Source organism: Stylophora pistillata, chromosome 2, assembly GCF_964205215.1.
Source record: "Stylophora pistillata chromosome 2, jaStyPist1.2, whole genome shotgun sequence".
NCBI lineage: Eukaryota > Metazoa > Cnidaria > Anthozoa > Scleractinia > Pocilloporidae > Stylophora > Stylophora pistillata.
In genome coordinates this window covers 9,394,701-9,418,434 of record NC_142520.1, presented here as the reverse complement: position 1 = coordinate 9,418,434, position 23,734 = coordinate 9,394,701, and the positions used below count along the sequence as shown (strand labels likewise).

Below are 23,734 nucleotides of genomic sequence, written 5' to 3'. Positions count from 1 at the left end.
TATATTACAGAAATATTCCAGTCCACCTATAAAGGCTATGAGCTTAGGAACGCTGATTTTTATATCCCGAGGATCAGAATGTCCCGCTACGGCAAACACTCGCTTCGTTACTTCGGACCGTACTTATGGAGGAAGTTAAGCGTCAGTGATCGGGAGAAAACATCTTTAAACGATTTTATACAAAGCATATAGAAACGAAACCTGACCGAATTGTTAAAAAACACCTGCGTGGACTGTGAAATCTGCTCATAAAATAAGATTTTATCATTCTTTTATAATTTTTTAGTATTATTAGTATGTAGATAAGGCTCCAGTTTTACATTTGAAATTGTACTCTAAATGAGTAAATAACTAATAAATTTATCTTTAAACTTCTGTAGGGTAAGTAACTAAGTAGTGTTCCCAATTAGTTCTTACACCTGTAAAGCTAAATACATTGACACTTGAATTAAGTTTTCAATCATTCCTTCATTAATTCCTCATGAAAGACATGAACCATTACACTGGGTAGATGAGCTCAAAATATATATCTGTTATTCACCAGGCGGGAGGTCCGTATTGGGAAAGAACTGTGCCCGAGGTCTTGGATACCGCTCGAGGCCGTAGGCCGAGGGCGGTACTCAAGACAGAGGGCACAGTTTTTCCCAATACGGACCGACCTATGCTGGTGAATAACATTTTTATTTTGTTCTAACACATAACAAAATGATTTCCAAAAGAACCCGAATGATTTAGAGCTACAATTACGAGTTTAATTACGGAAAATCCTCCATAACCTTAGCAACTTGTCAGTGAGTGGATGGGAAAGAATACAGACGTTATTCAAATTGAAGAGAAAGCTTTCACAGAAATATTCTAAATTTGTAAATGTAACTGAATAGGCTTAAGAGAAAACTTTGAAACATTTTTTGACAAGTAACTGTCACCATGTGACACCTGTCAGTTGAAGAATAAAAAAAAGGCGTACGACCTGGAAAAATCAGGCCTGTATGGGATTCGTGCCAATGACCTCTGCGATACTAGTGCAGCGCTGTACCAATTGAGCTAACAAGCCAACTGGGAGCAGGCCGCTAAGTTGATTCGTAATAAACCGGTGATGATAAATCAGATACAATGAATATATGAAGTTCATATATTTTGAACTGCGGTTATAGATACGTATGATGCACGATCCTCGCAGTAGAGAGCGCTATTGGTTATATTTCCTTGGGAATTTGACAAGCACAATTCCACAGATATTTCTGAGATTTTAGCAAGCATTTATCATAAATTTAGTTGGAAGAAGAACCTTTCTACATAGAATGAATACTTGCTAAAAACAATGATTTGAGATATTTATTCAATAGTGGAAATACCCTTAAAATGAGAATTTAAAGTCATAATTCTTAAAACAAGGAATGTAAGTCTTACTTTTAGTGGTGGTATTCTTAAACTGAGGAACTTTCACTGGAGAGGATAAAATTCTTAAAAGCAGAAATCTTGATCCTTACTTTTCAAGGAATTGAGTCTCAAATTAAGGAAAAAATCCTTGTTTTGAGTATCCACTGACTTAAAATAAGAATTCAGAAAACATAAACTTTATAGTGGTGTGAACATTCTTGTACTTGTTTTCATCCTCGTGCTAATAATTATCTCAGAGGTGCGAAACAGGCTTCAAGCGCGGTACTCAGCTGCAACACAAGCATAGGCATAAACATAACAAGCTAATGCGCAAGTAGGCACAGCTGCAACATAAACATGAGCACAAGCGCTCAGTCGATGTTACGTTAAATAGGGACATGGTTGGTATAAACAGTATAGTGCTTGGTGATTGCCTGAAAGTCTTTCGAGTTGTTAAGAAGACGTTAATGAACTTGTGCGCGTGCGATTCGCGTGCGCGTGCTTTGGGACTACGTAGGCTAATAATATCGTAAGCAAGTCACGCGGACCTTTTAATTTTGACGTGTGCGATTTTTTAGAGGATGTTGAAAAGTTTTTAGTTTATCGAGTAGCAGTTTTAAGTTGTCGTTTACCGTTAGTCTACAGTTTACCGCGTTGGAATTAAAGTGTTTGTTTGGATTTCTCGTTTCGCTTCCGAACACAAGTCTTAACTAGACAGTATAAGCATAGAAAGAAGGCAACGTTTTGATAATCTTATGCATATATGCTTATAATAATAATAATAATAATAATAATAACGGTTTATTCACAGTATATCCACATAAAAAGGTGTGGCTCTTCATCTGTGAAGGCCTACGATACTAAGATTTAATATTAAAACTAATTTATAATGACTAACTAAATTGTAATAGAACCTATACATGAAAGTAAATATGCAGAAAATATTGGTTGGTGGTGTTGGTTGTTTCTATATCTTTACAAGGAAGACAAAGCGCGCGCCTTCAAGAACGCCTTGCAGAGCCTGCAGTATTCTTTAAAATCTGTGCAATTCCTTATATTTGCTGGCAATTCGTTAAAAATCATGGCTGCTGAATGCTGAAAGGTGCCCTGTACAAATGGAACATAAAGCCTTGGAGCAACACTGGAACGGAGATGCCTAACGGGTTTAACGACTTGCAAATTTAAATGGGAGGGCCAGTTATCAGAATACAGTGCTTTAAAAATAGTCTTTAGTAGTGAGTAGTCCCTTAGCACCAGGATAGGTAGCCAGCCAAGATCCAGAATGGTAGATATACTGTTTACATATTTACAAGTGATGAAACTAGCCATAGCGAACTGGAGCCTTTGTAGTCTAGCTCAGAGGAACTTTGGTGGTGGATAAAAAACAATGTCACAGTAGCTTATTTTAGACAGAATTAATGTTTCTACCAAATGTTTCCGTAGTTTAAAATTAGTAAAGTTCCTTAATTTTCTTAAGGTTCTCAGAGTCGCATAACAAGATTTAAGAATAAAATTGGTATGAAATTCCCATTTAAGATTTGAGTCGATGTGTACTCCCAGGAGTTTTGTAACATTTATACGTTCCAGTGGTTTACCGGAGATTTCTAATCCCAACTCCAGATTTCCGAGAGAGTGAACATGAGCCATCTGTGGAGTTGAGATAAGAATGGCCTTGGTTTTCTTAGAATTTAGGGCCAAGTTTGAGTCATTTGACCAGGCGCCGAGGCCTGCCAGGGTTGCATTCATGCTTTCCGCTTGAGATGTGATCTGCGGTGTAGAACAGCTAGTGTATGTTGTATCGTCGGCATATTGGAAACTTTTGACTGTAGGTGGAAGAATATCTTGAAGATCCGCGACGTAGAGATTGAACAACATCGGTCCAAGGATTGAGCCTTGGGGGATTCCAAATTCGGAGAGCACAGGTGACGATTTGCGATCATCAATTTGAACGTAATGTCTCCTGCCGCATAGGTAATTAGCCAGCCATTCGAGGACATACTTTGAAAAACCGAGGTGATGCAACTTGGTTATCGCCGTTTTAAAACAAACGGTATCAAATACTTTCGAAAAGTCTGCTAGTACCATAAGAGTTACCTCTTTCCTTTTCATGGCACTCACTAGGTCGTCCCTTATACCTAAGAGTACCGTAGAGGTCGAATGCCCCTTACGAAAGCTCGAGATGGTGTCTCTAAGGAGAGATTCTCTAGTGCAGAAATCAGTCATTTGCGAAGCAACAAGCTTCTCAAATACCTTAGAAAGTACGGGAAGAATCGACACTGGACGCAAGTGATCTTCCGAGACAGGTGTGTCAACTTTTGGAATGGGGCTGATACGCGCGAGTTTCCAGGCATGCGGGAAGTACAACTTTGAAATACAGTTATTGATGATAGTTGTGAGTGGGCCGGCCAAGCATCCAGCAGTTAGCTTTACAAACCGGGCAGGCAATTGGTCGGGTCCAGTCGAACAGTCACTGCATGCGCAGTTGTTTAAGGGTTCGCAGGACTTCTCTTTGTGTAACACTTTCCAGGTGGAAGGCGCCCTCTTTATCCGTAAGACCGCGGATGAACTGGAAAAGTTCATCTTGGTTGGTCGATTCAACATCAAGCGTTCTCCTTGCGGTCGTAGCAAAATGAAGATTAAGCTTGTCTGGGTCGAACCTTAAAGGCTGTCGACAGGGGTGGAGCACTCGGTGAACCCTGCGCCAGACTTCCTTAGATTTGTTGGACAGCAAAGCCTTTTCCATGAAAGCTTTACGAGCTTTACGTATAGCGCTCTTTATTTTATTTCGTACTTCCCGGAAAGCAGACCAAGAAGATTCTGAATTTGACTGATGCGCTTCTCGCCTCAGTTTGTCTCTTTGTGACTGGAGGTTAAGTATTGTTTCGTTATCCATCCACGGGGCGGGAGGACGTGTCACACGGCACCTTCTGAGGGGTGCATGCCTTTCAAGGCAGTCGTTAAACAAGGTGTTGAGAGTCTCTAATTGATCGTCAGGATCATCAGTTGATGTTATTAGCGAAAATGGTAGTGCGGAGAAGTCCTCTAAGAAAGCTGTCTCATTTAAGTTCTTCAGGTTTCTGATGTACTTATATCTTGGCTGATAACGAGCTATGCGGATGTTTACATACGCGAAGGGGCCATCGTGGTCACTCACAATACTGCACGGTATCACACCATGAGATGTTATTTTGGATGGATCATTGATAATGATGTGATCCAGTAAGGTTCGTGATGTTCTTGTTGTTCTTGTAGGTTTGTCAATGATTTGCTTGACATTAAGGGTGTCAAGTAGGGAAATATATCGCCGCGTTGGGGCGTCCGGTATGCCCAACAGATCGAAATTCACGTCGCCTGTAAGAAGGAGAAGACCATCCCACTGCGCAATAATGCAACCGATGAGATCTTCGAACTTGTCCAGCCATACCGGAGGTCTGTGCATGGCTTCTGACCGGTAAAAACTCCCCAGCAAAAGTTTACTGTGCTTGTTCTTTCCTTGAATTTCCAGCCAGAGGTGTTCCATGTCAGGTTGGGTGTTCTCGATGTCCTTTCGTCGCTTGTATTTTATATTGTCTCGAATATAAGCCCCCACCCCACCGCCCTTGACTTTGTCCCGATTCCGAAATTCCTTCGAGAAACCAGGGAGTGAGACATATTCTAGTCGATCCTTATTGTTCTTCATCCAGGTCTCACTTAGAGTTATGATATCAAGGGGGTATTTGTTGACTGTCAAAGCAAATTCATTAAATGTCGAAAGCATACTTTGCGTATTCAAGTGCATCAACTTCAGCGAGCTGGATTTATCGATCAATGTCTCTAATATCTCATCATTAGCTTGCATTTCGTAACAGGCCTCAGACGGGCCTGATTGGTCTAGATCACATTGACCATGGAAAGGCAGCATTGATAGCGCACAATTACAACAGATCCACTTTCCGGGCAAGTTTGCCTTCACATGGTTAAAAGTTGTTACACCAGCACAACGAAGATGAATTAAATCAAAGCATTTTTCACATTCCAGGCGTCTATGATTTCTCTGTACAGTTTTCTCGCAAACTGGACACTTTGGCATCGAGGATGATTTTGGTTTTGGTTTCGTGGATGTTAATGTAGGTCCCGGTTGTGGATGGACGTCGCCACAGGCCATTAACAGCTGGTAAGTCGCCGTACTATTAGAGTAATACGGAATCCTGGACTTTCCGTACTTTGTCTTTGTGTTATCAATGTAGCGCGACGAACTATGACGACAGTCGATCGACAACAAGAACGACAACTGCTCGCGAGGGAATTTGACTTGACTTCCAAGACACCTTTGCGTAAGGCATGCATGCTTATATTCCACGATGCATGATTTATCCGAATGCGAGACAATAGCCCGCGACCGAGAAGGCATTTTAATAAATGCAAAAGCAGACGGTTGAGTGAGTTCGGCTTCCACACTGATCGGTCTGGTCTTTGGCGGAAAACCGCCTGAAACAACGTAGAATCTTGTTTTATCCAATCCATTTTGTGCCTCAGTTACCATTAGGCACAATAGCAAGATACTAATGCCTGAAGAAAAGGCCATGAGCATAAATAGATGATAAAATTCGCGTAAAATGTGGGAGCTCTAACAAGCACGTCTGCCGTAATTAAATATTCGGATGACTTATCCTTATGTCCGTGCGTTCCATGCAGCGCATAAGCTTTTACATACCTATCCCTATGCTTGCATCGCAAGTAAATACTGAGCTCAATATTGGAACAATAGTTTTATGATAAACAAAACAGCACCCTTTCGGAACTTTCATTCCACAAACCTTTACAGTAAAATCTGGAACAGTGATTGTCTTGCACTATATCCTAATCAGGCCATATTTCCTGTCTTTGAGGCCTAATTTAGTTTGACATCATATTCCTCATAATGCTCATTTACCAGTCTAACAATTCATACCCTAGTATGGAAATCAAACTCCCATTTCTATTGAAGACACAAATTACATTGGCTTATCCAATTCACGAGTTGACTCTAAGAGCCTTTGATCTGCAATGGTGTGTGTAAATCTGTCTTTCTTCGACTAAAAAGCTAAAGTCAGTGAGACTCTTTCCAGCTAGACCTAGGGATTTAATGCGACTTTTATTCATCAAATTCCTACGGTTTCTGATGAGAAATTTACGGTACAAATGTCCAAATTCTAAAGATTTGCAAGAATATGCGAAAGTGTATTTAGAGAACAACTCAAATACTTCGCTCAACGTTTCACAAACGAACAAATTGTGTTGAAGAATTCAGATCTTAACGAAGGAGAGTCGCATTCATTAACGTAATTGCAACCACCTCTCGTTGTAACTTTCTGAGTTACTTTTTGTAACAAATTGTTTTTAGGCAGCGTTTCAATCGTTTTAAAAACAAATTTAATATCACCAAATTTATTTCGAAATCAATTTTGGCAGAAAAACCATAGTCATTTGAGAGCAAGAGAGAAGAAAGAATGAATATTATTCATCGCCAAAAGGTCGTGACCGAAGTCTTTGCTCAAAAACTCTGACCGGCCGGCAGAATGAGATATATTTGTGAAAACCTGCAACGGAGCTTGAGATGTTCTGGAAAGTGACTCGAGCGAAACGGATACCGCCCTCTATGAGAGGGCCGGATGGGGAGAATACTGCCCGCTCTCGGAACTAACCAGATTGCAGGATTTCTACAAGGGTGTAGCCAAGGGGGGTCCTAGGGTGCCCGTGACCCCTCCTCGGTGGGCCTTCTTTAGATCAAACAACCTACAATATTCAGGTAACGAAAACGCCATGACAATATCTTGGCCGTAAAAGCCATTGTCGAAAAGCCCACTTTTTTAAAATTTGTTGTTTTTGCAAAGTATTTTCGTCAACGGCTCTTGTATTAATGCAAACTAAGACCTCAAATATCGAGCTTTTCCCAACGCCAGTTGACAACACGGCCCCCAGGTCCTTTCAAGATACCAGTGTATAAATTGCTGCTCATTCCGATCTTATTGCGCACTATACATGCTAATTTCCGAAAGATTAAATGCTTCCTTGAGAGCGGAATCGAAACTTACAACGTCATCTGTAGAGTCTATGATCATGTCCTCTCTTTACTGCAAGAGCGAAATGTCCGAATGACGTATTTGGCTTGTGATTGACAGATAGAGCAAAATTGCACCAATCAGCAAAATTGCAAAACAAAGATAAGTTCGGACAGGCGTAATACTCACTTCCCCACCCCAGCCCCTCTCTTTATTTTTGACCGTCACCTGCACCTTTAATCCAAATTACTTTCTCATCCCAGCCTTCTGCTTCCATTAGAGTCTGAGACGGTGGTCAGTTTTCGCTGAAAAAATACTGAGCACTCACTCGCCAAAATTACGCTCGCTCTGCAGGCTGTTTAACCATCTGTTTATCAAAATCTAGCTTTGAAAGAGTTAAAGAATAAACTGCAACTCGGAAAAGGTTTATTTCAACGAAAATCGTCGGTTTGATATGACATTTATCGTGCACTGTAAGACTTGAGATCACCGCAACACAGCAACGCGAGTTGTTTTTCTATGTAATACCGCATGAAAAAGGTCAACACCACAACAATATGATTGGTTTGTGACACATGAAAAATGTGGCAATCTGATTGGTGCGAGCGACATACTACTCATTACGCTTACATTACACTGAATTATTGATTTATTTCTTTGAAATAATTCAATTATGGATAGGACTTTCTCCAATGAAAGAGCGGATAATTTTTCACACTTCATGAATTTAAACTCGGTTTTCCATTCACAGAAGTAGGACCCGTCTGTCTTATTGCAAATTATCGCGATATGGATACACGGTGCTTGGAGAGCAAAAGACAAGCTCTCGTCATGTTTAGGCTAATACAAACAGATAAGGATTATGAATCTACTGTGTTCTATGTTGGGTAAACTTTAGATAGACGAATGTCATGGTTACCTGTACAGTTCTTGCCATCGCCATTAAACCCTTCTTTGCAGCTGCAATTGAAGGAACCCTCGGTATTATTACAGTGAGCATGGACACCACAGTTGTGGGAATCGGTGGCACATTCGTTTATATCTGAAGAAACAAATGCTTTCCGTTCAAAACAAATAATGACAAATCATAAAAGCATATTCAAGAATTCATCTGATCGTTTTTAACCTGTGACATGCCAATTTTTACATTATTGAAATATTACTGAAAGCGTCCACGTCAAATAATGTTTATCATTGAATTGACATAAACAACCAATCCAAAAATAAACAGGCTGAAATCAAATTAATTAACAGACACATCAAGAAGGACACGGGTCTTCTAATGCAAAAGAGGACGCGAGACGTGCGTGACGTGATGCTAAGAATGGTTGTAGAATGAAATTATAACTGTGCTTAAAAAACATTGTAAAGTTGACTAAACTCCAGATACAAATAGTGTAATACAACCAAAACTAAACCAACACAATTTGTCTTCCACCACTTGTAAGATCGTCTGATGACAGGTGGTAGCATTCGAAACATGAAACGCGTGATAAAATGAACACTGCGATGTATGCAAATCGTAATGAATGATACATTTACAGCCGAATCATCCCGCTACACTACCATACACAGCTTTCTTATGAAAATCGTCGAGGTCCTTCATACGCTCGTCAAGTTTAGGCAAATATAAACAAACTCATCTCGACGCTTAGAACAGGTGGACACATTTCATAGTTACCTGTGCATTTTTTGCCATCGCCATTAAACCCAACCTTGCAGCTGCAGTTGAAAGAACCTTCGGTATTGTTGCACTTGGCATTAACGTCGCAGTTGTGGGTATTGTTGTTGCACTCGTCTAGATCTGCAGGAATAATATCTTTCCGTTAATAATGAAATTTAAAAAAAATTATATAAGCTTTTACAGGTATGTTCTGATTGGAAGACCTGCGATACTCAAAGATGAGTATGTGGACAGGGGGACACATTTCATAGTTACCTGTGCATTTTTTGCCATCGCCATTAAATCCGACCTTGCAGCTGCAGTTAAAAGAACCTTCAGTATTGTTGCACTCAGCGTTGACGTCACAGTTGTGTGTATTGGTGGTACACTCGTCTACATCTGTAGGAACAAATTCTTTCCGTTAATAATGAAATTAAAAAAGAAAATTATATAAGCTTTAACAGGTATGTTCCGATTGGACGACCTGTGATATTCAACAGGACTGAAAGCTCACTGAAAGTGCACCAGGTGCAATGATGTTTTGGGGCCACTTATTTTTTTATCGAAGGGGGGGGGGAGAGGTTGGGAGGATCCCATGGTTTTCAGCGGAAACGGCTACAAAGTGTGATCCATATATCATAATTGACGTTTAGTGGCGTAGTATCGCTGAGTATTTTTACGGGTTGTGCCGTATTTTGACAAGCCTGTAAGGCGAGTCAAATTATAAACGACCCTGAAAACTGTCTTGTAATTGGTGTGCGTGTCAAATATCACTGAAAGCGCCCGCGTCAAATGATCTTTATCATTTAATTTACACTGACATGACCAATCCGCAGGTAAACAATTTTAAATCAAATTGATTAACAGGCACATCATCAAGAAAGGACACGCGTCTTCTAAGACAAAAAAAGGGCGCGAGACGTGCGTGACGTGATGCTAGCAATGATTACGGAATGAAAATGTAACTGTGATTAAAAAAAACTGTAAACTTGACATAACTCCACACAAAAATAATGTAATGCAACTAAAACTAAAAGAACACAATTTTTCGTCCACGACGACAACGGTAAATGTAAATTATGTAATTGTTCACTAGAAAGCCCCAGATGGGAATGCGTTCAATAAAATGTCTCTATGTATGTATATATGTATGTACGTATGAAGGTATGTATGTATGTATGTATGTTTGTATGTATGTATGTAGTGAGTTTAAACTTGGTGTCCGTGAAACAGTGCTCGATACAAATAGTAGAGCGGGTATAATGTGTAGTAGGCAGAAAAAAAATAACTACATATACATCCCTGCAGACCTGTTTCGTAGTTTCCCGCCCATCAGGGGATTTTAAAAGATACATACATGCCTACAGACATACATATGTATGTATATATCTTCTAAAAGAGTTCCAGAATATTCTAGAGATCTGTAATACTGCTATTTTTAGTAACATTACACTACTATTACATCATGGCGAAAATATTCTGGCTAACTGTTCTAGAAAGTTCCATTAAAAGTTCTTAATGAGTCAGTGTGACTAAACGTTCTCAAAAACTTCCTCGATTCTATTTTTAGCAACTATGTAACACCACGCTCTCCATAACAGTAGTAGCACCCTAGACATGAAAAGCGTAGTGGAATGAACACTGCGATGGATGCAAAGCGTGATAAATGACACATTTGCAGCCGACTCATATCTCTACATTACCATACACAGCTTTCTTATGAAAATCGTCGATGTTCTTGATACGCTCGTCAAGTTTAGGCAAATAAAAACAAACTGATTTCGATGCCTGGAATAAGTGGACACATTTCATAGTTACCTGCGCATTTCTTGCCATCGCCATTAAACCCAACCTTGCAGCTGCAGTTGAAAGAGCCTTCGGTATTGTTGCACTTGGCATTAACGTCGCAGTTGTGGGTATTGTTGTTGCACTCGTCTACATCTGCAGGAATAATATCTTTCCGTTAATAATGAAATTTAAAAAAAAATTATATAAGCTTTTACAGGTATGTTCTGATTTGAAGACCTGCGATACTCAACAGGACTAAAAGCTCACTGAAAGTGCACCAAGTGCAATGATTTTTTGGGGCAACTTATTTTTTATCGAAGGGAGGGGGTTGGGAGGATCGCATGGTATTTAAAGGGAGCGGCTACAAAGTGTGATACATACATCATAATGACCTTTTGTTGTGTAGTATCGCTGAGTATTTTTACGAGTTGTGCCGTATTTTGACAAGCCTGTAAGGCGAGTCAAATGATAAACGACAGGTAAAACTGTCATTTTTGGTGTGTGTCAAATATCATTGAAAGCGCCTGCGTCAAATAATCTTTATAATTTAACTTACACTGAAACGACCAATCCGCAGGTAAACAATCCTAAATCAAATGAATTAACAGGCACATACATCATCAAGAAAGGACACGCGTCTTCTAAGACGCGAGACGTGCATGATGTGGTGCTAGCAATGGTTACAGAAGGAAAATGTAACTGTGGTTAAAAAAAAACTTGTAAACTTGACTTAACCTCACACAAAAATAATGTAATGCAACTAAAACTAAAAGAACACAATTTGTCGTCCGTCCACGACTCGTAAATCATTCGATGACAGGTAGAGTTACGGTATTTTCTCAACCTCCGGAAAGATATAACTCGTACTAACTCAACTACTTTATTGACTGACGTACTAACTAGGGAGCGATACCAATAACTAATACAATACAATACTGATACAATAATATTATATCGTTCGTTTTTTCCTGTCTATGTATTACCAAATCTTAGTTAATATGAATAACTATCCTCTTAACTTAAAGCCCTCTATAAATACTATAGCTTTAATCTCAGTGCACTACTGCAGAACTCACGGTTATCTTTAAAGATCCTTGTCGCTTATCAATATCCACAACACTTTTCCAAGGCAGCCTTCTACACGGCTGACGATTCCAGTAAATAATTCTAACAACTCTATCCGGCTCTCTGTCATCTCGGCTCCTTGTAGCAACACTAACTCACTGGAAAAGGTCTCTAACTTTAACATATCGCGACTCCTTATATATCTTTCTGTATGTATAGTATCAAGTATTTGAATTATGTAATTGTTGACTGAAAAGCCCCAGATGGTGATGTTTTTAATAAAATGTATGTATGCTCCAGAATGTTCTAGAGATCTGTAATACTGCTATTTTTAGTAACATTACACTACTATTACATCATGGCGAAAATATGCTGGCTAACTGTTCTAGAAAGTTCCATTAAAAGCTCTTAATGAGTCAGCATGAGTAAACGTTCTAGAAACCTCCTCGATTCTATTTTTAGCAACTATGTAACACCATGCTCTCCATAACAGTAGTAGCACCCTAGACGAAACACGTAATAAAATGAACACTGCGATGGGTCCAAAGCGTAATAAATGACACATTAGCAGCCGACTCTGATTCCTCAGTAAATTACTTTAAACAGCTTTCTTTTGAAAATCGTTGATGTTTTTGATACGCTCGTCAAATTTAGGCAAATATAAACCAACGGTTTTCGATGCTTGGAGCAATTCATTTAGGCAGATTTCATAGTTACCTGTGCATTTTTTGCCATCGCCATTAAACCCAACCTTGCAGATGCAATTGAAAGAACCTTCGGTATTGTTGCACTCAGCGTTGACATCACAGTTGTGGGTTTTGGTGGAACACTCGTTTACATCTGTACAAACAAATTCTTTCCGTAAATTATTAAATTTTAAAAGAGTTGATAAAAGCTTTTGTAGGTATGTTCTAATTGGATGAGCTGTGATATTGGACAGGACTGAAAGCTCACTGAAAGTGCATCACGCAGAATGATGTTTGGGGAGCAGTCATCTTTTATCGGAAGGGGGAGGGGAGATTGGAAGGATCACGTTGTTTTCAGGGGGAACGGATACAAAGTTTGATACATAGATCCTAATAAAAGTTTTGTTGTGTATTATCGTTGAGTATTTTTACGAAGTGTGCAGTATTTTGACGAAAACGTAGGGCAAGTTAAAATACAAACAACTACGCCTCAAAACACTTAATATGAGATTTATTATCCAACGCGCCAAATTGTGTATTCAGTGCGGGTGAATTTCGCAGATATCTATTTACGGGGACTGCAAAGCGGAACGCAATCAGCGCGTTGTCTGTTTTCCTCAATTGATGATGAAATTTCAATGTCGTCTAACTGCTTTTCTTTCTTTCCTTTATCTAATAAAACGGATAAATATTCGCCAGCCATTCCAACTCTTCATCTTTAGAAGGATAACTTTAATTTTTCACCATTTTTGTTTGTAACCTGAATCCAATTCGTCACTTGCGCAATGAGAGAAAACCTGTCTTCAGCGTTATTTGTACTCTAAGAAGCACAGTTGGATAATAAATGACTCGTAAGTCATTAGAACACATGTGGAAGAATACGAGACCATGGTAAAAGGATGCAAAAGAGACGCATAATTGTAGCAATTAACATGATTATTAGAGCGCACGTGCAAAGTAACTCTTACCTTTTTCACAGTGGTCTCCCGTGTAACCAGGTGGACACACACACTTGTATCCCTTGTCCGTAAATCCAACCAAGCATGTTGCATTCTTGTAGCACATGTTGAAACAACACTTGTTCTAATGGGGAAAAATATTAAGCCTTTTTTTTTCATAAAATAACGGAAATGCTATTCATGCGAGCAATTTATACTTTTTATCCATAAGGGGCATGCTTGGAGTTCTTCTTTTTTTATGTAACAAATAAAAAAGCTTCGACTTTGCTCTGTTCTGTTGTAAAGGACGACGTAAGCGGCTAGAGAACAAAAGAAGTGAAGGGGGATAAACTTCTTGATACTCTGATAAGATATACTGTCTCAACCAATCAGAACGCGCGTTATACAGGAACTATATTTTTTTCAATTAATTCATCTCTTTTTCATTTTTAGCCGATTCAGGTGTTCTCAGGCTTCACTTAAAAGGGTTTTGAGATAAAATTGCCTCTGAGTTGCCGAAGACTCACGGAAGAACGAGGAAACTCTATTAAAAGGTACACAAGGCTTACAAACAGCAGCAAACTCCTAAACAAAAACTAAAATAAGATAAAAATAAGACTCTCACCTCCGTGCCCCTATACATGAGACCTGCCATCGGTTTCAGATCATTTGGATGTTGCAAGTGGTCCGAGTCACTCAATTGACACAAAACTTTATCTTTTTCTCCTGCGGGTCCCATGTTGATCGATTTACATCTGTCTTCCATAGTGCACCAATTTCTGCAGTGACTATATATGTGCATTCCGACTGGTAATAAAATGTTTTTAAAGACGTGGCCCACCAATCCATATCCATCTTTCTGTTGTAAGAACTTGAGACGCCGACAGCTATCTATCAATCAGACATTAGAGGAAAGCTTTTGTTAGGGCTCCAAAACGTCTCGCGTAGGTTGACGAAAAAAAACAAATCTCAAAAAAACACAGGACTAGAATAGAATATGATTAAGTAATGTTTAGTAACACCATTATTTAGAGAAAACTGTTTGGTCTTAGGGATTTGACAATTTTCATGGTTATCAATTGATGGGCTAAAACTTCTATCCACTCGGATATGAAATCCATCTGCTTAAAAATTTGAATAGTTTATCGCATCGTCTCCCTATGGTTAGCCTTCGGTCGAAATATACTGAACCACTTAGGGGCCAGACTATTTATTTTGTTTACCTTCTGTAATATTCTTTAACCCGTTAACACCAGCAAAATAGAATTGTAACAATTCCGCCATATACCGGTACAAGAGGTTATATCTTTTTTTTTTTGGAGGAAAAAAAATTAAAGAAACGGTTGCAATTTTTTATTTCGCTCCGTTTTCATATGCGTTTTCATGCGTTCTTTTTGTGGATTAAAAGTTTCAAAACGTAAAACGTTTTCGAGCAAAAACGAATTTGAGTTGATGTGACTCAGGAAAAAGAGGATAAAATAAAAGACTTTGCAGAAGCTAAGATAAACAGAAATTTTTCTTTCTAATTTAAAACTTTTATAATTGCTATTGTTTTCACCGCAAATTATAAAAGTAGAATGTTTCGAAAACGAATCTGGGTGGTAGGGCACAGAAAAAAATAGTGGAGAAGAAAAAGCTTTCGACAAGCTAAGCTGACGGAGCTTTCTAAAAATATGTTAGTACCCCGAAATGGTATCTTCATTTCTGTGAATATTTCACCATGTATTTTAATTAATTATTAAAAGGTCAAAATTTGAATTTTTGCCATAAAGATAGTGAATAATGTATCGTGTTATGCCCCCAAAATGTGCTTACTTAGATGATCTCTGAAACTTTATCCCAAGTTGAAAATCAAAACAATAAATGTAAAGAATAATGTCAAGGTACATAGAAGTTTAGAAAACCATCTCTTTTTGCTTTACTTATGACCTCATACCCTATTCATTGTAACCTTCCTCAACTAGATTTGAACAAAAGAAAAATGTGTAAGAAATTCTTTCCCAATTTGAATCATCCTTCCCAAATATAAACAGCCACAGAAAAGAGCCTGTATTCGCTGAATAAAACTATTTGTGACAAACGTAACCCTAGTTATTTTACTGACTTGAGCTAAAGTGCTGGTGCCAAGCTTACTGAAAAAAAAACCAAGCAATATTAGTTCCCATTTTCTTGATATTGAACGTTTTTCCAACTTCAAAGATATCCAAGTCAATTCATTACTGGCCCATTGTTCAAAGCTTCTTTCTTTTATTTGTTATATGCAGATATTTAAGGAATAAAAAAGAATTATTCCACATCGGCTATAAATCCTTTGTTTCCATGCTTAGTCTCCTTTACAGGCTAATTCATTTCAAGAAATGCTGGAATGTTCTGCTCGTAAGCTATTGCATAGATTGCACCTAAGGTTCCTCTGCTCCAAGAGAGGCTATCGAACTGAGGACGAAAAGGCAGTTTTTCTATTATTTCCTTGATGTTCTGAGGGTATAAAGATAATTCAGATGGCATTAATTGAATAAGAAATAAATATTATAAATGTTCACCCATTTTTACCAGGTGTCTGCTTAAACCTAGTCAAAAGCCATAAATAATCGATGTGTTTTTCCATCGACGTTATCAGGAAATGTTGGGTTTTTTCTTTATGAAAAACATATGCGTCTCTGAAAAAAGAATTAAGTGGATGAGATTCTTACAATTCTTGTACTGGGATCGCGTCGACTTACATGAAATACAGACGTGAAAATCTTGCTACTAAAAGTGTTTTCGTAACAAGGAAGAAACTATGTTTTGATTGAAACTAATCGTAACCTTCCTTCAACGACTTTTTTCTTTTTCCCTTTTTATTTGAAATTCCGCACATCTTATGTTCTTGACTTCCTTTCTAAATGTGGTGAATTATTTTCAAATGAGTCACTATATGCTGAGTTAGTTTAGGCAATATTTTCTTTCTGAAGGACCGCTCACGGGCCTACCTAACCCTGCAGGAGTTCTTTTGTTTCCTTGGCTACGCTAAGTAGTTAATAGCATATCAACATAGTGCGTCTAAGTTTTCGCAATACCACCCGGGGGGCATAATACGGAGACAAACGTCTCTACAATACTACTGATTAAGTTTCTCTTTGCAATATAATTTTTCGCTGTGGACTAAATCCCATTTTAAAATTTTCAATGTATAGTCTGTTCGAAACAGGTGCCTAAAGTTTCAACAAGCAAAGACATTGCTTAGATATAGGGTATTTCTCAAATGAAGGAAACGATAACGGAGAAAAAAGAATTTTCATACTCGCTTGATGAAGATCTCGTTCTCTCGAAAGTTGAAGATTCAAGCGTAAATGAAGGAAGATATTACTGGGGGTTTTGCTCATCGATCAAAAATCATGCGTAGTTGTTTCCATTAAAAACCATGAGAATCGAGACGTTTTTCCTTATTTTCCGCATTTTTAGAGATATCTTTGTTTCTTCTTCATAAAATGATTTGAATTAATGCTCTGTTGTTTTGATGCATAGAGAAAGAGCTGAATTCAAACGCTCTTAAACCACCTATAGTTAATTAAAAGCTACGACGATATGAAGTGGTTCTCAAAGTTTTCATACTCATTACGTTTGTTATAGCTAACACCTTGATTCATTTTTACCAATCTAATGGGTTTAGAGACTTTAATAGAAATTGCAAAATATAACTCTTGAGCAACAAAAACCTTTTAAACAGAATTCCTCCATTTGATTTTCTCTCATCAAGTTACAAAGGTCTGAGTGTCTCCTATTCATTGCCATCCATTATTGCAAAAGTATTTCTTTCCCCTCCGAAAGATAGCTTTTATTACTTATTTATGATTGTTTAACGATTAAATTGATCTGAATGAATTCTTGTAAAAATTTGAAACTTAGGAAACGTCGCCGAAAACTTAGAGCCAAAATGACCCAGATTAAGTTCACACACACACCATCGATTATGTTACAACTGGTCTAGAAAGTTTCTAAATTTTTAAGCACTTTGTGAAATCGTCACGGTAGTTTCCTTCTTCCTCATTTTTAATTAGCTACTCTTGTTGACAAAATACTAAATTTCTTTCCACTGAAGCTTTTCCGAGATGGTCATGTCAGTTTTTACTTCGGATCCCTCTCGTTGTGGTAAATTAGGATTTTCAAACCCTTGAAAAGTGCATAATTTTTGGTCCCTACTCCTTGGGCCCTTGCTTTCCCGTAACTCCAGGTTTGCAATACTTCAGGAGTTGCCAGAGTCTACATTTTCATCCAACCCACACAAAAAAAATTCAAAGTTAACTCACCATGGTTTGCAACTGTTAAGGTGTAGCACCAGCCTCCAAACAAAACAAGAATAAATATGAAAGAGAGCATCGGGCAGCGACGGCGGGCCATCTTCAGATTCTTGTCAAAAAATAAAGCGTTTTTAACCCACCATCAGAGTGGTTCGCTTTACAAAAATCTTTTCAGTAAAGTGAGATAAATACAGCAACCATCAGTTGCCCATCTCTGGCACTGCTAGGTTCTTGTAGAGCCAAAACGTCTAAGTTTAGTTTCTACCGTCATTTATTATTAATTCAAATTGGGCGGGATAATAAGTTCCTGAACTGCTCCTCTTTACTACTTTCTTCAAACGTCATTGGTGCATGAAAAATGCCCATTACAAGCCTCTTGTTTTGTAGATTTTTGAGAGAGAAATCTCTCTGAAACATTAATCGAAACGAAATGAAAGAACGTTGAAAACTGAAGAGAAGAAAAAGCTAGAGATACTAATTGTTATGATGATTATTTGTACTATCACTCATTAACTTCCCTCGGGGAAGTAAAGTCTTAACCATAGAGGATTTTGACTAAACTAAGCCTTTTGTATTCTATGTCAAAACAATTCCAAAATTTTATAAGCTCCTTAAATAAAAACGCATTAAATGACTACTGCGTTTTTTGTTTTCCCATTCACTTGGCATTTGGGGGTGAGGACTGTTGTTTCAGAATGATTATTTAAACATTCAATAAAGAAAAAGTTCTGGAACGTCACGCAATGTGGCCCGGGAGGGATCTCAACTTTGACAAAATCGTGCGTGTCATTTACCCCTCATGTTTAGTCTTCATCATTTGACAACACATTCTCAATGTTAAGAATAGTGCTGCGTTCGAAAAGCCATACTGATTCCAGACTTTTACAGTGTAATAGGCGTCTTTACTGCTTGATCTCAAAATCTTCACTGGTCTCACTGAACATCGGTAAAAGAAGGTCAGTGAAGATTCGTATCAAGGGATTGATTTGAAGGAACACGCAAAACTCAATCCTAGGCTTCCAGAAGATATGAACATCTGGAATTATTTCTCATCGTTTTAGGTTGTACAGTGTGATAATTGGTCTGTGAGATATTGTGACCTTTCCTTAAGACCCTGGTGAAAAAGTATAACGAGTGCAACTTCTGAAAAAAAATTTTTCTTCATTATCTCAAGTTTTAGAACCCTATTTGTACTTTTCAACGATAAAAAAAGTACCGAGCTCAGTTAATATAATAGATGATCGAAAGAAATGATGGATAAAAGTAAACCAAATGAAAAACAAGATGCGTGACTTTTGGGTTTCACAGAAGGTTAAAAATTAAACAGTTACACTTTATTTGGCGCTTTAACTGAGTGCTATCAGTCGATTAGAATGCTAATCAATGAATGCTCAATTCTAAGTGCCGTTATCATATTAGATAAACGTTTTATTTACTCCAGGAACGTAATAGTTACTTGACCATGACCAGCGTTGTTGTAACAACATTCATTGTCCTGGTTGTTTCCATCGTTGTAAGAGCCTCCCCCACTCCCACAGGTGTCATCACCACTATTTCCACTGCTTCCCCCTGAGTATCCTCCTCCTCCTCCTCCTCCACCTATTCCTCCTCCTGCTCCAAACCCATAAGCTCCACCACCTCCACCAAACCCACCATCGATATCTTTAAACCTGGCTCTTCCACCCACCCCTCCCTGAATAAATCCCTTACCACCTTCTCCACCCCATCCTTTGGTTCCATTAAAATTCTTTCCACTTCTTCCACTGGAGTAAAACCCGCCACCACCACCACCTGAAATACAATGAATATATTTTAAGATTTTCGTAAACAGAAGCGAAACTATATTTAAATGGGATGCTAACCCATTCGATTTTTGGAATATTTTACTAGTATTGTAAACCGCTTCAGTAAACCCATATCAGTTTGGCCAAACCTTACGTAATGCATTTTAATTCAGCCGCTATCCAGGCGGTTTAATATTTGTATATAGCATCTGTAATACCTAGTTGTATAAACTGTTTTGTCTTACTTCCTCTGTCCAAGATACTATGAATTGATTTAACGCGTTACCTAATGTTAAATTGCAGGTTTAGGCCTGATGATAATTTGACCCGTACGGCCACACGCGTGTAATCGCATTAAAAACCGTCAAATTAAAAGCTGACGTGTGTAAGGTCGGACGAGTTAATGAACGGCGAGTTTCTTCTTCTGACACGAAAAAAACAAACGACAATATTTTCCTCTAGGATCTTTATTGTGATTGTTCAGCGTGCGCTCTTGCACCCCGTCCTATTTAGGTTGAAAGCAAACTTTCGAAGTGGTCATATGATAAGATGCTTGTTAATCAAATTTGGCCGGGCTGGACGGGAAAATATTTGGCTTTCGGTTACGAGGTACGGAACGTACTACATTCGGTCCGTCCGTCACAACCTTGAGCCAAATAATTTCTGTTCTCCCGCCAACACCGGTACCGCTACCTTGACTCGTCTTTAAAGTAAATATGACCTATATGAGGATCTCAATTGGGTTAACCGTCAAATTGCCAAAATATTAGCCGTCAACTGTCAAAATCGCAATATGTTGTTGTCAACCGTCAAATAAGCAGGCCAATATTTGCCGTCAAATGTCTCAAATATCCTTAAATAAGAATCATACGATTGCCTTAATTGAGATCAAGTTCCATTTTTTATGAATAAAATTTTTGATAATCCCAAAAATACATTTATGTAAGTTCTTTTAACTTCTATTCGCAAGTAAAACTGGTTGGCGACAGAGCTGACTTCCGGTTTAGAAACACTTATGGTGTCGTAAAACGTAGGTCAGTTATAAATTAAAAGGTGTCCTAAATTAACAGTTCTTTACAAACGCGTTATCATGAACATCTACAGACATATTCGTGTTTAGTTCGTTTTCTAAACGACATTCCAAAAAAATGTTATCCTTATAGTTGCTGAAGTGATGGAGGCTTTGTCGAATATTAATCCAAGTAAGGCCGGTGGACCAGATGACATCCCCGGTTCACTCCTAAAACATACTGCTGCTGAAATTGCCCCTTTATTATGCAGGCTCTTCAACATCTCGCTGTCTACGGGCTCTTTTCCAGTAAAATGGAAGCGCGCGAACATTGCACCCGTCTTTAAAAAGGGCAATCCTACCCTAACGGAGAATTACACGCCAATTTCTCTTTTATGCATTGTCTCCAAAGTTATGGAAGGATGCGTGTTTAATCACTGCTACCCTCATTTATCGTATTTTCTTCACCAACTCCAGCATGGCTTCCAGCCAAGATAATCCACAGAAACGCAACTCTTTGAGGTGTATCACGATATTTTATACAAACTAGCCAATGGCCAAGAAGTGGACGTAATCCATTTTTGCCTATGAAAGGAATTTCATAAGGTTCCACACAGGCTACTCCTCTCGAAGCTTCAGCTCCGTGGTATGTCCGGTCCAGTTTTGTTGTGGTTCTCAAGCTATGTTTCTGACAGATACCAAGGAGTTGTTGTTAAAGGCATATCCTCAGACTGGCTCCCGGTCACATCAGGAGTACCCCAGGGCTCCATCTTGGGTCCGCTTTTATTTCTGCTCTTCATTAATGACATGTCGTGCTCCATTACCCACAGTAGTAAACTTGGCCGCTTTGCGGACGATAGCAAGCTAAATCGCGCTATTGTTTCCAATAGATTTGCCTCCCTGCTGCAAGCTGACTTGGACAACTCCAAAACTTGGTGTGACGACAACGGTATGTCTTTCAGCACAAACAAATGTAAAGTTCTACTCATGGCAAAGAGAGCCTCGCGCCAAAGAGAGAAGCATACATGCCATTTAGACGGCCAGACCTTAAACTCGCCTCCTGACACCAATTTAGGCGTGACTGTTACTACTCCACTATCATGGACGACGCACATCGAAGAGATATGTGCGAAGTGCAACAAAGCTCTTGGTCTTGTAAAGCGTGTCTGCGGTAGAGACATTGTTAACGTATCAACTAGGAAAATGATGTACACCGCGTTAGTTCGCCCAATCATGGAGTACGTATCCTCTGTATGGTCTCCTTACACAGCAAAGCATCGTAGGCTAATCGAAAATATACAATGACGTGCTATTGGATTTAAACTAAACCACCCAGATTGGAAAGCCAGCTACACTGCGAGACTGAAAGAGAAGTCCATGATCTTGTCATTTTATACAAAATTAGGTCAGGTCTTATCAACGCTAGCTTTGACCATCTTCTGCCTCCTGCTAACCATACATACGCAACCCGGCGTCATCATCCTGCAAACATCCGCCCTTTATTTACTCATACTCAGCGGTATTTTACAAACTCTTTCTTTCCTCGCACAATGAAATTATGGAACGATTTACTGAGCAACATTAAGCAAGCGAGCTCTTTACATGACTTTAAAGCCTTAGTTAAGCGGTTTTATACAGAAAAGCTCATGCTTTATACTCTACCCTAACTAAGTGTCGCAGTTGGTCGGCAAATTATTTTATTCTATAGACAAAGTATATAAGTGCATATGTAACCTATATTTTTCTATTCTTTGTATTATGTAAGGGGACAAATGTCAATTGGGGCTCGCCCTGTAGTCCTGCCAATATATTTTTGTTTATTTATTGCGTGTCTCTGTTCATGTATTTACTTGTAAATTGTATTTTTCAGTGGCAAATCTCAATAAACTAAACTAAACTAATTAACAATCAACCGCGATATACTTATAGATTGGATATCATGCCAGTGGTCATCACTCAGAGAGACAGTACTGCCAAACACCACGGCTAAGCCTATACAACGAGACCGCTGCTTGATTTTGAACACCAGACAATCGACCTCATCTACACCAAGTCAGTAAAGCCCGAAATGCGAGTTTGCTGTTTCAAAATTTTTATTTACGAACATTTGTAGCCCAACTAAAACAAAGAAGCAGTTTAGAGCGACTGTACACTCGAAGATCATTTAAATAAGAAAGATATTGATGTTTGCGTCGCCTCGTAAACACACCTTGAGCCAGATAAACCTTAATCAATCGTCAGCATACCTATCTAAAACATATTCAGACGGGACAGGAACTGGTCAAGAGTGGTTTTGAGGAAAAAAAGGCGGAATTGTTGTTTATGTTTATGTTGTTGATGTTTAAGGATTTAGAGTATATAGTTTAATTTTTAGATATGATCTTTTATAAACACGCAGCAAGTTCTTTTTTTCACATATGTATAATGGCGCGCGTATCCCCATTAAAAATCATAGTGAAAGCTGACGTGTGCAGGGTCGGACGGGTTAATTGAGCTGTGGGTTTCTTGTTCTGACACGAAAAAAACAAAGGAAAAAGTTTTTCCTGCAGGATCTTTATCGTGATTGTTCAGTGTGCGCTCGTGCATCGCCTCCTTTTAGTGTGAAACCAAATTTTTGAGGTGGTTAATCATGTTTGATCAGGCTAGACCGGAAGATATTTGGCTTATGGTCACGAATTGTAGCACGGACCACGCCGCATTCGGCCCGTGCGTCATGACCAAAACCGCAATATTTTTACCGTCAGCTGCCAAATAAGCAAACCAATGTTAGCCGTCAAATGTCTCAGATATCCTTAATTAAGAACTATGCGACTCCCATGATTAGGTTCAAGTTCTATTTCTTATAATAAAATTTTTGATATATCAAAAAATACATTTATGGAAGACCTTTAACTTCTATTCGTAAGTAAAACTGGTTAGCGACAGAAATGGCTTCTGGTTTGGAAACACTTCCGGTGTTGTAAAACGTTAGTTATTTATCAATAAAAGGTGTCATGAATTAACAGTTCTTTACAAACGTGTCATTATGAAAATTTACAGCTAAGTTCGTGCGTTTAGTTTGTTTGATAAACAAAATTGCAAAAAATTAATCATCAACTGTCAAATGACGTAAAATTTAACCGTC

At 38.6% G+C, this 23,734-nt stretch overlaps 2 protein-coding genes across 2 annotated transcripts in view; both read right to left on the bottom strand.

Moving 5' to 3' along the window:
* Positions 1 to 18,084, bottom strand: part of LOC111346230 (uncharacterized) — a 54,231-nt gene extending 36,147 nt beyond the window's left edge. Inside the window, exons 1-8 of the mRNA XM_088747095.1 lie at positions 17,827 to 18,084; positions 14,166 to 14,431; positions 13,571 to 13,685; positions 12,634 to 12,756; positions 10,882 to 11,004; positions 9,340 to 9,462; positions 9,082 to 9,204; positions 8,320 to 8,442 (exon numbers count right to left, since the gene is read on the bottom strand). Coding sequence (XP_088603221.1) covers positions 8,320 to 8,442; positions 9,082 to 9,204; positions 9,340 to 9,462; positions 10,882 to 11,004; positions 12,634 to 12,756; positions 13,571 to 13,685; positions 14,166 to 14,431; positions 17,827 to 17,917 — 1,087 coding nt within the window. The 5' untranslated portion in view covers positions 17,918 to 18,084. The remainder of the gene's footprint in view (positions 1 to 8,319; positions 8,443 to 9,081; positions 9,205 to 9,339; positions 9,463 to 10,881; positions 11,005 to 12,633; positions 12,757 to 13,570; positions 13,686 to 14,165; positions 14,432 to 17,826) is intronic.
* Positions 18,085 to 18,579: 495 nt separating this feature from the next.
* Positions 18,580 to 23,734, bottom strand: part of LOC148737030 (uncharacterized) — a 33,696-nt gene continuing 28,541 nt past the window's right edge. Inside the window, exon 8 of the mRNA XM_088749242.1 lies at positions 18,580 to 19,608. Coding sequence (XP_088605368.1) covers positions 19,250 to 19,608 — 359 coding nt within the window. The 3' untranslated portion in view covers positions 18,580 to 19,249. The remainder of the gene's footprint in view (positions 19,609 to 23,734) is intronic.